This window comes from Dipodomys spectabilis, unplaced genomic scaffold (assembly GCF_019054845.1).
Source record: "Dipodomys spectabilis isolate Male_0828 unplaced genomic scaffold, ASM1905484v1 ptg000394l, whole genome shotgun sequence".
Classification (NCBI taxonomy): domain Eukaryota; kingdom Metazoa; phylum Chordata; class Mammalia; order Rodentia; family Heteromyidae; genus Dipodomys; species Dipodomys spectabilis.
In genome coordinates, this window is record NW_024871071.1 from 1,321,898 (window position 1) to 1,334,733 (window position 12,836).

Here is a 12,836-nt window from a genome sequence, read left to right on the forward strand (position 1 = left end):
CTAATCCAGAAAGAAAGAAAGAAAAAAGCAGTTCTTCAAATGCTCACATTTCAACTGAAAACAAATTACAACAATAAAATGTAACAGGCTTATCATAAGTATCAATTTATTTTAAACTTTTTGAATTGAAGGAGTTGCTAGCAAGTTCAGGTAGAGTTGGGGAAAGTATTTGTTTCCTTAAATTTGTATTGTGTCCTCTTCTTTTGTTCTTTTTTCTGATAGACTCTGTCCTTAAAATAACTATGCTAAGCCAATGAAATTTTTTTTTTTTTTTTTTACAAAGCATGAATATATTATGGAGATAAGAAGAAAATGGGGGAAGGGTTAACAAGTTTGACAAGAAATGTACATATTACCTTATTTATGTAACTGTAACCCCTCTGTACATCACCTTGACATTAAAAGTAAATGAAGAAGGAAATGCATAGAACAGAGAAAAGCTAAGTTGTTCCTATAATTTAAATCCTGTATAAAGTTGTTTCTGACTTTTTTGTTTTGCAGTGAAGAAACAACTGGTGATATTAGTGACTCCATGGATTTTGTACTGCTCAACTTTGCAGAAATGAACAAGCTCTGGGTGCGAATGCAACATCAAGGACATAGCCGAGATAGAGAAAAAAGAGAACGAGAAAGACAAGAACTGAGAATTTTAGTGGGAACAAATTTGGTGCGCCTCAGTCAGTTGGAAGGTGTAAATGTGGAACGTTACAAACAGGTTTATATCTCTTTGCCTGTCATCTTGTTGTAATATATAAACTCAAATCTAATTGTTAAACATTAGATTGAAAAACCTTTTTTCAGTATCTTTTGTCCAGACCTAATATAACTGAAAGACACACTATGTTTGTAGGTTGAAAGACTTGGTATTGTGAAGAAAGAGTTTTCCTTAAATTTATCTACAGATTCGGTATAATTTCAATCAAATACTAGCAAGCTTTAAAAAAAATTGAAATCTAGAATTGTATATAAAAAAAGGTCAACATAGCATAAACATTTTTAGAGAGGATAAAGTTGGAGTACACAGCCTAAATTCTAGGCCAGCACCTAAGTGTATATAGTGTGTATTAACATCTTTAAATATGGATAGACACATAAAGGGATAGTGAAGAAAGACACAAATCTACGAAAAAAAAATGAAGTGGGGAATCGGTGAACTTTCACTGTAAATCACTAGATATGATATATTTTAACATTATAAACTGTCTGGTATACAACTAGTAAACTCAGCAGTTGTAGGACAAAAACAGCTAAAACAAAAGAAAATGAGTAGGTAGGGCTTTATTTTAAAAAATAAGAAGGGAGAATTGGGTGTAGGCCAGCATTTGTCTATCATGCATAAGGCCTTGGGTTCCACTGTCAGCATTTCAAAACCAAAACCAGAGAGTTAGATTTGCCAATCCCTAGATTAGAGAATCCATTCTTAGTTTATGTGTTTGTGTGTGACCCAATTTTGGGGGGTGGGGGATGGTCTTGGGCCTTAAACTCAGGGCCTGGATGCTCACAGTTAGCATTTTACCACTTAGTCATAGCTCCATTTCTGGCTTTTTTGATGGCTAATTGGAGATAAGAGTGTAATAGATTTTCCTGCTCAGGTAGGTTTCTAACCATAGTCCTCAGATCCTAGCCTCATGTGTAGCTATAATTATAGGACTGGGCTAGCAGTGCCCAGCCCAGTTATTTATTGTTTTTTTTTTTTTTTTTTTTTGTGCCAGACCTGGATCTTAAACTCAAGGCCTGGGTACTGTCCCTGAACTTTTTGTCTCAAGGCTATTACTCTACCACTTGAGCCACAGTACCACTTCTGGCCTTTCCTGAGTAGTTTACAGGAAATAAATTGTCTGACCTGGGCTGACTTTGAACCATGATCCTCAGATCTTAGCCTTCTGGATTACAGGCATGAGCCACCAGCACCAGGTTCCCCAATTCTATTCTTTTCTTTTCCTTTTTTGTCAGTTGTGGGACTTGAACTCTAGGCCTGGGTACTGTCGCTCAGCCCTTTAGCTCAAGGGTAGCACTCTACCATTTAAGTCACAGCGCCACTTCCGGTTTTCTGGTGGTTAATTGAAGATCAGAGTCTCTCAGATTTTCCTGCCCAGGCTGGCTTTGAACAGCGATCCTCATATCTCAGCCTCCTGAATAGCTAGGATTACAGGTGTGAGCCACTAGCATCTAGCCCCAATTATTTTCTCATAAATGTTCAAGGGCAACATCAACAGATCCTTCTGGAACAATTAAAAATTTGTATGCAAACAACAATAACAACAACAAAAATTTCTAAGTCTTTCCCCTCATTAAAAATAGAAAAACTCCAAAACTCCAACAGAAGACATAAATATAAAGCCTAAAACTCCTAGAGGAAATCTCTTATCACCTTAGAGTACATTAAAATTTCTAGCTGGTTGTTCTGGTACCCACTTGTAATCCCAGCAAGCTGAGGCAGGAGGATAGAGAATCAAGACAAGTTTAGGCTTCATAATGAGACCCTGTCTCAAAACAAAAAGATATAAGAGATTTCTTAGAATACATACATACACAAACAAACACACAAATGCAAACCATAAGAAGAATTAGCTTTATTTTATATGAATTTTATGCTAAATAAGAACTCATATTTTGTATTTAAAATGTCTGAAAAATTTTAAAGTTTAAAAATGAAGTATACATGGGAATATGTTCAATATGTTGTGAAAGGATAGTTTAGAATTTTGAAAATGATCTTTTCACCATTATTGTTTTTCTTTCATTTTAGATTGTTTTGACAGGTATACTGGAACAAGTTGTGAATTGTAGGGATGCTTTGGCTCAAGAATATCTCATGGAATGTATTATTCAGGTAAGTAGGGAGATTTATTTCATTCTCAAAAGGACTCATCTTTTATTTATTTTTACTTTTTTTTTTTTTTTTTTTGGGTCCGGTTGTTGGGCCTGAACTCTGGGCCTGGGCACTGTCCCTCAGCTCTTCAGCTCAAGGCTAGCGCTCTACCATTTGAGCCACAGCGCCACTTCGGGCTTTTTTCTTTTTGCTTATGTGGTGCTGGGGAATCGAACCCAGGGCCTCAGGCATGCAAGGCAAGCGCTCTACCACTGAGCCACCTTCCCAGCCCGATTATTTATTTTTACTGGCTTGAAAAAATCTTGGGCATGTGCCTATAACTGTAGCCCTTGCCACTAAAGTGACTGACGCAGAAAAATCTCTTAGTAATTCAAGGCCACCCTTTCTCTTACTAAAAGCTGGTACTCTACAACTTGAAACATCTCCACTTATGGCATTTAGATGCTTAATTGGAAATAATAGTCTCATAGACTTACTTGCTGGCCCAGTGGTAATTGGAACCATGATTCTCAGATCTCAGCCCCCTGTGTAGGTAGCTAGGATTACACTCAGGGTGAGATACTGGTGCCTAACATTTCTTTGTATTAATACGCTTTTCCCCCCAAAAAAATTAGGAGTATTCATTAATTACTTTTAGTTTAATTGTAGGTGTACTCTTGTTTATGGACCAGTTTTGTCTGGGCTTATGTTTAGTGAGTTTAAATAATACATTTGGGAAAAATAAAAGTCTCGGGCTGGGAAGGTGGCTTGGTGGTAGAGTGCTTGCCTTGCATGCATGAGGCCTTGGGTTCGATCCCTCAGCACCACATAAGCAGAAAAAGCCAGAAGTGGCGCTGTGGCTCAAGTGGTAGAGTGCTAGCCTTGAGCTGAAGAACTGAGGGACAGTGCCCAGGCCCAGAGTTCAGGCCCAATGACGGACAAAACGAATAATAATAATGTATTTGAGTGTAATTGTATGAAATTTAAATGATTTTTTTCACAAATAAGAACTTTAAATATTATATATGAGTTCAGAATATTAAATGAAATATTTTTATTTGTATTAATTAATTTTGATTTTTAGGTTTTTCCTGATGAATTTCATCTCCAGACATTGAATCCTTTTCTTCGGGCCTGTGCTGAGTTACACCAAAATGTAAATGTAAAAAATATAATCATTGCTTTAATTGACAGGTAAGATCTTCTAAAACTTGAAGGTAAATGCTTTAACATAGGAATAATGAATTTAAAGTATTTTTGTGAATTGTTTCTATTGCATCTTTATTATGTCAGGAATTTTGAAGAAATTATACTATAACTAGTATAACTGAATGAGCATCTAGTAGATATTTCTCTGACTTAGACATGAAAGAAATTTAGCTTTTAATGGTAAAGGTCTAGAGGTAATAATTCTTCCTTCCCCACCCCCTGTTTTGTTTTTTTTTTTTTGTGCCAGGGGCTTGCTCAGGGCCTGGGCATTGTCCCTGAGCTTCTTTTGCTTGAAGCTAGTGCTCTACCACTTGAGCCACAGTGCCACTTCCAGCTTTTTCTGTTTATGTGGTCCTGAGGAATCAAACCTCAGGCTTCATGCATTCTACACAAGCACTCTACCATTAAGTTACATTCCGACCCCTCCCCCCCCCCCCCCCCAGTTTTTGTTTTTTTGTTTTAGTTTTAGGGGTTTTTTTGGTGCCAGTTTTGGGGCTGGAACTCAGGACCTGAGTTCCTGAGCTATTTTGCTCAAGTATGGTGCTCTCCTACTTGAGCTCCATTTCTGCTTTTTTGTAGTTAATTGCAGGTAAGAGTCTCATGGACTTTTCTGCCCAGGCTGACTTTGAACCATAATCCTCACTTGAACCACCGGCATGGGAGACCCTGTGTTCCAATTCTAGTACTGCTAAAACAGAACAACAAAAAACTGCAATTAAACCATTCTGCTGTCACTTTTTCTTAAAAAAATTTTTTTTATGTGTGTGTTGGTCGTGGGGCTTGAACCTGGCCCTGAGCACTGTCCCTCAGCTCTTCAGCTCAAGGCAAGCACTCTACCACTTGAGCTACAGCGCCACTTCCGGTTTTCTGGTGGTTTATTGGAGTTAAGAGTTTCACAGAGCCGGGTGCTGGTGGCTCACGCCTGTAATCCTAGCTGCTCAGAAGGCTGAGATCTGAGGATCGCGGTTCAAAGCCAGCCCGGGCAGGAGAGACCGTGAGACTCCTTTCTCCAATAAACCACTAGAAAACCGGAAGTGGCGCTGTAGCTCAAGTGGTAGAGCGCTCGCCTTGAGCTGAAGAGCTGAGGGACAGCGCCCAAGCCCAGAGTTCAAGTCCCACGACCGACAAAAAAAAAAAATTCACGGACTTTCTTGCCTGGGCTGGCTTTGAACTCAGTCCTCAGATCTCAGCCTCCTGAGTAGCTAGGATTACAGGCGTGAGCCAACTGCGCCTGGCTTCTTAAAAATTTTTTAAAGTGTCTTATGTCTTTAGTAAATACTGTTTAGTAAAAACCGTTTGTGTTTCAGCCATTTGTCTTGGTTAAAGAAAAATAAAACTGGGCATTTCATAATGGCTTTTTAAAAATATCGAACTTGAGGGCACCTGTGGCTCATGCCTGTAATCCTAGCTACTTAGGAGGCCGAGATTGAAGATCGAGGTTCACAGCCAGCCCAGGCAGGAAAGTCATGAAACTCTTATCTCCAAATTATCCACCTGAAAACTGGAAGTGGCACTGTGGCTCAAGAGGAAGAATGCTCATCTTGAGCTGAAGAGCTCAGGGATAGCACCCAGGCCCAGAGTTCAAGCCCCACAACCAACCAAAAAAAAAACTTGGCCTTCTATATAATAAGTGACTGCTTTGCAAATATGCTGTATGAAAGATAGCATAAGCTGGGCACCGATGGCTCGTGCCTGTAATCCTAGCTACTCAGGAGGCTGAGATTTGAGGATTGCAGTTCAAAGCCAGCCCAGGCAGGAAAGGCCATGAGATTCTTTTATCTCCAAAAAAACACTCAGAAAACCAGAAGTGGCACAGTGACTCAAGTGGTAGAGTACTAGTCTATATTAATATTCTAGAAGAAATTGACTTATAGAAAGTAACAGCAAAGCAGCAAGTAATAAAATGTCATCTATAGTCCCACTATCCAGATTCCTATATCTTTTTTTTTTTTTTATATTTTTATTTTTGTCGGTCATGGGGCTTGGACTCTGGGCCTGGGCGCTGTCCCTCAGCTCTTCAGCTCAAGGCGAGCGCTCTACCACTTGAGCTACAGTGCCACTTCCGGTTTTCTGGTGGTTTATTGGAGATAGGAGTCTCATGGTCTCTCCTGCCCAGGCTGGTTTTGAACTGCGATGCTCAGATCTCAGCCTCCTGAGTAGCTAGGATTACAGGCGTGAGCCACCAGCGCCCGGCTCCTATATCTTTTAAAATAAAAGTTGTTTTCTTTTTTAGATTAGCTTTATTTGCTCATCGTGAAGATGGACCTGGAATCCCAGCTGATATTAAACTTTTTGACATATTTTCACAACAGGTGGCTACAGTGATACAGGTTTGTATAGCATTTCTCCTAAGTTCTCAAAACTTTTAAATATCTCTGTTGCAAATTAATAAAATGTATGGTTTTCTCAAATTTTCAGTCTAGACAAGATATGCCATCAGAGGATGTTGTGTCTTTACAAGTCTCTCTAATTAATCTTGCAATGAAATGTTACCCAGATCGTGTCGACTATGTTGATAAAGTTCTAGAAACAACAGTGGAGATATTCAATAAGCTCAACCTTGAACAGTAAGTTAGGTGACATTCTTGTGAAAATCTTTATAAAGTAATTTTTTTGTCCTGGATTTGTTTTTCTTAATTGCTCTTTTTCTTTTTATAGTATTGCTACCAGTAGTGCAGTTTCAAAGGAGCTCACCAGACTTTTGAAGATACCTGTTGATACTTATAACAATATCTTAACAGTCTTAAAATTAAAACATTTTCACCCACTCTTTGAGTATTTTGACTATGAGTCCAGAAAGAGCATGAGTTGTTATGTGCTGAGTAATGTTCTAGATTATAACACAGAAATTGTCTCTCAAGACCAGGTAAGATAATACCAATATTTTATTTTAGAGAAACAGAAAATGTAGTTACTATCTTAGACCTTGAGATTTAGACATGTGAGAAAGCAGGAAGTGTCATTTAATCTAAAAGATGTTTCAGATAGCTTATTCATTATATAAATTAGAAAATTTGAAATATATGCAGATATATCACCTCTGATTCCACCACAAAGAGTTTTTATTAACCGGGGTTGATTAATGTTAGGAGCATCTCTTTCCACATGTCGCCATATATGTGTGTCTTGACAATCAAGTAGCAACATTTTTACAAATTATTTTACTGATATTTCTTTGTAACTTTACACAGAAACAATTTTAAGTTTTGACAGCTGTTATATGCTGATGGTTTAACTTTAGTGGATTTCTTGTTTTTCTCATAATGCAGGTGGACTCCATAATGAATTTGGTATCCACATTGATACAAGATCAGCCAGATCAACCTATAGAAGATCCTGATCCAGAAGACTTTGCTGATGAGCAGAGCCTTGTGGGCCGATTCATTCATCTTCTGCGATCTGATGACCCTGATCAGCAGTATTTGGTATGTGTTAACTCACTGTAACCCTTTGCCAGGTCCTAACAATTAATTTAATTAACAATTTAATTAAATTTCAACTGAATTAAATATTCATGGCATCTGTGAGGTTTTACTTCTTTTTTTTTTTTTTTTTGAGGAGGGTGGTGTTATGAAACAAGGTTGGCCTTGAATTTGATGCTCCTGCCTCAGCTTCCTGAGTGCTAGGATTACAAGCATGTGCCTCTACCAGCTGGGTTTTACTGCTGAGTCATGTTTTCACTCCTCTCTGCACTAGTTATTTCTGACTTAAAGTCCTACTTCCTAGGTAGGAATGTGCTACCATTCTCACTTCTGTTGAGATGGAGTCTTTTGATTGAAAAGGAGCCTTGCATGTATGCCCACATTGGCTTCAGTGGTGATCCTCCTGATCTTAGTTTCCCAATAGCTATTATTATAGTTATGAGCCACGAGTGTTCTTTTCTTTAAATTGGTACAAGAGGGCTGGGAAGGTGGCTCAGTGGTAGAGCCTTGCATGCCTGAGACCCTGGGCTCGATTCCTCAGCACCACATAAGCAAAAAGAAAAAAGCCGGAAGTGGCACTGTGGCTCAAGTGGTAGAGCGCCAGCCTTGAGCTGAAGAGATGAGGGACAGCGCCCAGGCCCAGAGTTCAGGCCCCACAACCGGACCCAAAAAAAAAAAAAAAAATTGGTACTAGAGTCTTGAAATTACAGTTTTGTACTTGGTCTGCTTGCTTACTTTGTTGGTACTCTAGAACTCAAGCAGAACTGCTACCCCTTCTTTTTGCTAGTTATTTTTTCAGTTCTTATTTTTGTATTATTATAAAGGCAATGTGCAAAGGGCTTACAGTTACATAAGTCAGGTAATAATATATTTCCTTTTAGACAATGTCACCCTTTTGCTTTCTCCCAGTTTTTCCCTACAATCCCTGCCCACAAATTCTATAGTTTATTTTCAACAGTTGGTTATTTTGAGGATGGAATCTTGTGGGTTTTTCTGCCTTGACTGGCTTCTGGATCTCAGCCCCTTGAGTAGCTAGAATCACAGGTATGAGCCCAACTCCAGGCCTTTTATTTTATCTTTTGCCAATCTTGGGGCTTGTACTCAGAGACTGGGCACTATTCCTGAGCCTCTTTTTGGTCAAGGGTAGCACTCTACCACTTGAGCACCACCTCCAGCTTTTCTGAGTAGTTTATTGGAGATAAGAATCTCACAGACTTTTCTGCCTGAACTGTGATCCTCAGATCTCAGCCTTCTGAGTAGGTAGTAGGTACAGGCATGAGCCACTGGTGCCCAGCCCAGGACTTTTATATAAATGAATAACTGTAAACTTTTGGATCTTATGAGAAACAAGTTAGATACTATGGTTTGGGATTGTTTTTGTTGTTGTTGCTTTTTAAACTTTGTGAGAGTTCCAGAAAAACTGGTCTTTAGGTGGTATCCTATAATTACTCTATATTAAACTTCTTTTAATAATAAACTGTAAAAGAAATACAAACTTGATAATCAATTTCCTTTATTTTTCCAAGTTGTATTTGTTACATTGAAAGTGCGTTAAGAACTTTAAAATTGAGTTGCCTTTTCCTTAGTCCTTATTTCCTGATAAAGACAAATCAGTCCTCAGTTACCATTAGTCCTCAGTTAATCTTTGTGAAGTGAATAAAATAAGTTGCCCAAGCAGGACACAACAACAAATCATGAATCTTTTATTTTAGTGTAAAGTAGCATGTCTGACTCTAGTTACTGTTAGTACAAAGTAGCTAACCATAGTTGTTAGGCTACTATAATGAAAAAGGGATCATTTGAGAAATGAAATTATTTGAGAATGGATCATAATTGTCTCCTCTTGGGCATGTCATAGTTCACATTCTTTTTTGTTTTTTTTTGCCAGTCGTAGGGTTTGAACTCAAGGCTTGGACACTGTCCCTGAGCTCCTTTTTGCTCAAGCCTAGAATTCTACCACTTGAGCCACAGCACTTCTGGCTTTTTCTGTTTATGTGGTAATGAGAAATCAAACCCAGGGCTTCATGCATGCACTAGGCAAGCATTCTACCACTAAGCTACATTTCCTGCCCATAGTTCACATTCTTGTACTTATTCATAGTTGGCTTAGAATAAGAGGCTGATTTCAGTTGCTAGTGTCTTAGTCGTGTGTGTGTCTGTGTGTGTGTGTGTCTGTGTCTATGTCTACATCTACGTCTATGTCTACATGCACATATGTGAACTCAGGGTCTTGGTGCTGTCAGTCTTTTTGCCCAAAGCTGGCACTTGAACCACACTTCGAGTTCCAGTTCTTTACTGGTTAATTGGAGTCTCAAGGATTTGCCTGCCTGGGCTGGCTTCAACTGTGATTCTCAGAGCTCAACCTCTAGAGTGGCTAGAAGTCTAGTCATTACCTGCACCCAGTGTAATAGCTTTTGACTTTTCTTAGGGATGAATATTGAACAGTGTGTTCTGCGCACATATAGTAACTATTCCATTATTTTAAAATGATTCCTTATGTTTCTGTGTGAGGTATGTTTTCATCTTGTTTCATATCACACATAGTAGATACACAATTGTGTGTGTATGTGTGCATGTGTACACGTGCATGCATGTGCCAGTCCTAGGGAACTCAGGGCCTGGATGCTGTCCCTGTGCTTTATTGCTCAAGGCTAGCACTCTACCACTTGAGCCACAGCTCCACTTCTGACTTTTTAATGGTCACTTGAAGATTAGAGTTTCCTAGACTTTCTTATCTCAGCTTTCTGAGTATATAGGATTAAAGGCATGACCCACCAGTGCCCAGCCAGTATACAACTTTCTAAGTAGAAAATGGCTGATTGGTTATGCCTATGTACATTTAAGAATATAATAATTCATTCTGTTGTAAGAGGGAATGAAATTACCCATCCATTATATCAGAGAAATTCATAAAACTTGAATGTTATTCCTTATTTTGTATATTAAAAAATGTTTTGTAAGAGGAGAGGGTAAAAATGCCTAAGAAGCATTGTACTCATACCTGACTTATAAAATTGTTACCTCTTTATACAACTCCTTAAAAAATAATACTAGAGGGCTGGAAATGTGGCTTAATGGTAGAATCCTTGCCTAGCATGTATGAAGTGCTGTGTACAATTCCTCAGTACCACATAAACAGAAAAAGCTAGAAGTGGCACTGTAGCTCAAGTGGTAGAGCACTAGCCTTGAGCAAAAGAAGCCTAGAGACAGTGCCCAGGCCCTAAGTTCAAGCCTCAGGACTGGCAAAAAAAAAACAAACAAAAAAACAAGAGGAACTGCTTTTTTCTGATACATCTACACATTTCTTTTACAGTACATCTTTTAAGTTGTATTGGTATTTTTCCCAATTTAAATAGGCTTAATATTTTCTGAAGTAGGAATATGATTTACCATCAATATGCATATAGTTGTTTTTACATCATAGCCAATATATTCTGAGCACATGCCTGGGTCAGGTTCTGATTACAGTTCACATTAATTACTTGGTTTTCCAGCTAGGCCTGGAAATACTTGGGGCACATTTATCCAGGATCACACAGGTAGAAAGTACTAGAATCTGCTTTTTTTTTTTTTTTTTTTTGCCAGTTCTGGGGCTTGAACTTAAGGCCTCAGCACTGTCCCTGAGTTTCATTTGTGTTAAGGCTAGCACTCTACCACTAGAGCCACAGCACTTCTTCCAGCTTTTTTGTGTGTATGTGGTATTGAGGAATCAAACCCAGGGCTTCATGCATGCTGTTAGACAAGCACTCTACCACTAAGCCACATTCCCAGCCCTAGAATCTACTTTTTTTTGGGGGTGGGGGTCCAGTCGTGGGGCCTGAACTCTGGGCCTGGGCGCTGTCCCTCAGCTCTTCAGCTCAAGGCTAGTGCTCTATCACTTCTGGCTTTTTTCTTTTTGCTTATGTGGTGCTGAGGAATTGAACCCAGGGCCTCATGTATGCAAGGCAAGCGCTCTACCACTGAGCCACCTTCCCAGCCCTAGAATCTACTTTTAAATATAAAATGTAAGGCTATCTTACTTCAGACCCTGAATTCACTCATTCATTCATTCATTTTATTTTTTTTAATGCCAATACTGGAACTTATGCAGAACTTTGGGTCTTATGCTCTGGCTTAGCTTTCCCTTCCAGACTGATGCACTACCACACTTTCAGTTCTAGTTTTTTGCTGGTTAATTAGAGATAAGAATCCCATGGATTTGCCTGCCCAGGGCTGGCTACAAACTTCAGTCCTTATTTCTGCCTTCTGAGTATCTAGGATTACAAGTGTGAGCCATCAGCATCCAGTATAGAGCTTTAATTCTTTATCCTTATGTGTATATGTAACAAATATATCCCTGCTCCTAACTAGCTACTTAGAGCTAGTTATAACGACCTCACTGAACCTGGGACTTCTCCATTTGTGAAATGGGGTCACTATCTGTTTCTAGAACAATTGTAAAAACGGTAACCAAGAAATACGTTAAAGGGCCTGCCATCATAAAGTCTAGTATACTGTATGTATTGACAAAATGGTAGTAGTAGTGATTGATGATCAGAACCCTTATTTGGTTTTAAAGATTACTAATTTATAAAATTAAAATTTTTGTTGTCAGATTTTAAACACAGCACGAAAGCATTTTGGAGCTGGTGGAAATCAGCGGATTCGCTTCACACTACCACCTTTGGTATTTGCAGCTTACCAGCTGGCTTTTCGATACAAAGAGAATTCTAAAGTGGTGGGTTTACTTTTTAACTATATCACTACATTTTTTCCCCCTTTATCCTCACTGTGTGTATGTTATTAATAGAGAATTTCTATTATATATCTATAGATATATCTATATAGATAGATGATAATATAATAAAATCCTATTTTTAGTAACTCTTAGTTTCTCATCCATCTTGTTTTAATAATTCCTAACAGTGATGTTCATAAATCATAAACAAGCCTATGAATTACATAAAACACTTAGAAAAGCAATTTAAATTTATGCTAAGGCTTTTTCTAGGTTCTAAATTGAGTTAACTTTGCCTAATGAAAGAGCTGTATCATATAATCACATATCTATAAAAGCATGTAATTGAATAATGTCATGAATTATATATAATGTTTCTGAGTTTATTTCATTGCTAAAATCTTCAGAAGTTCATTTTGAAGAAAATACTCATGTATGTGAAAGTTGGACAGCCAGGTTTATGTTAGTAAACTTCCTAATAATGGAGAAAATAAGATTTATTCAGAAATCTTACTAATATGAACAGCATATTTTGGCCAGTCTTTATTAGGACAGATTTCATCCAATGTTTCTCACCAATTTGTGGCTGTACTAATAAAACCTAGAACATATTACAAAATTATACTAATCAAAATGGTATGGTACTGATATTTTAAAAAAAACCACATAGAACAAT

The 12,836-nt window shown here is 38.2% G+C and overlaps 1 protein-coding gene across 1 annotated transcript in view; it reads left to right on the plus strand.

The window, feature by feature from the left end:
• Vps35 (VPS35 retromer complex component) overlaps positions 1-12,836 on the plus strand; it is a 40,584-nt gene that overhangs the window by 19,153 nt on the left and 8,595 nt on the right. Inside the window, exons 6-13 of the mRNA XM_042667362.1 lie at positions 502-715; positions 2,750-2,833; positions 3,897-4,006; positions 6,255-6,351; positions 6,440-6,588; positions 6,680-6,887; positions 7,291-7,446; positions 12,038-12,160. Coding sequence (XP_042523296.1) covers positions 502-715; positions 2,750-2,833; positions 3,897-4,006; positions 6,255-6,351; positions 6,440-6,588; positions 6,680-6,887; positions 7,291-7,446; positions 12,038-12,160 — 1,141 coding nt within the window. The remainder of the gene's footprint in view (positions 1-501; positions 716-2,749; positions 2,834-3,896; positions 4,007-6,254; positions 6,352-6,439; positions 6,589-6,679; positions 6,888-7,290; positions 7,447-12,037; positions 12,161-12,836) is intronic.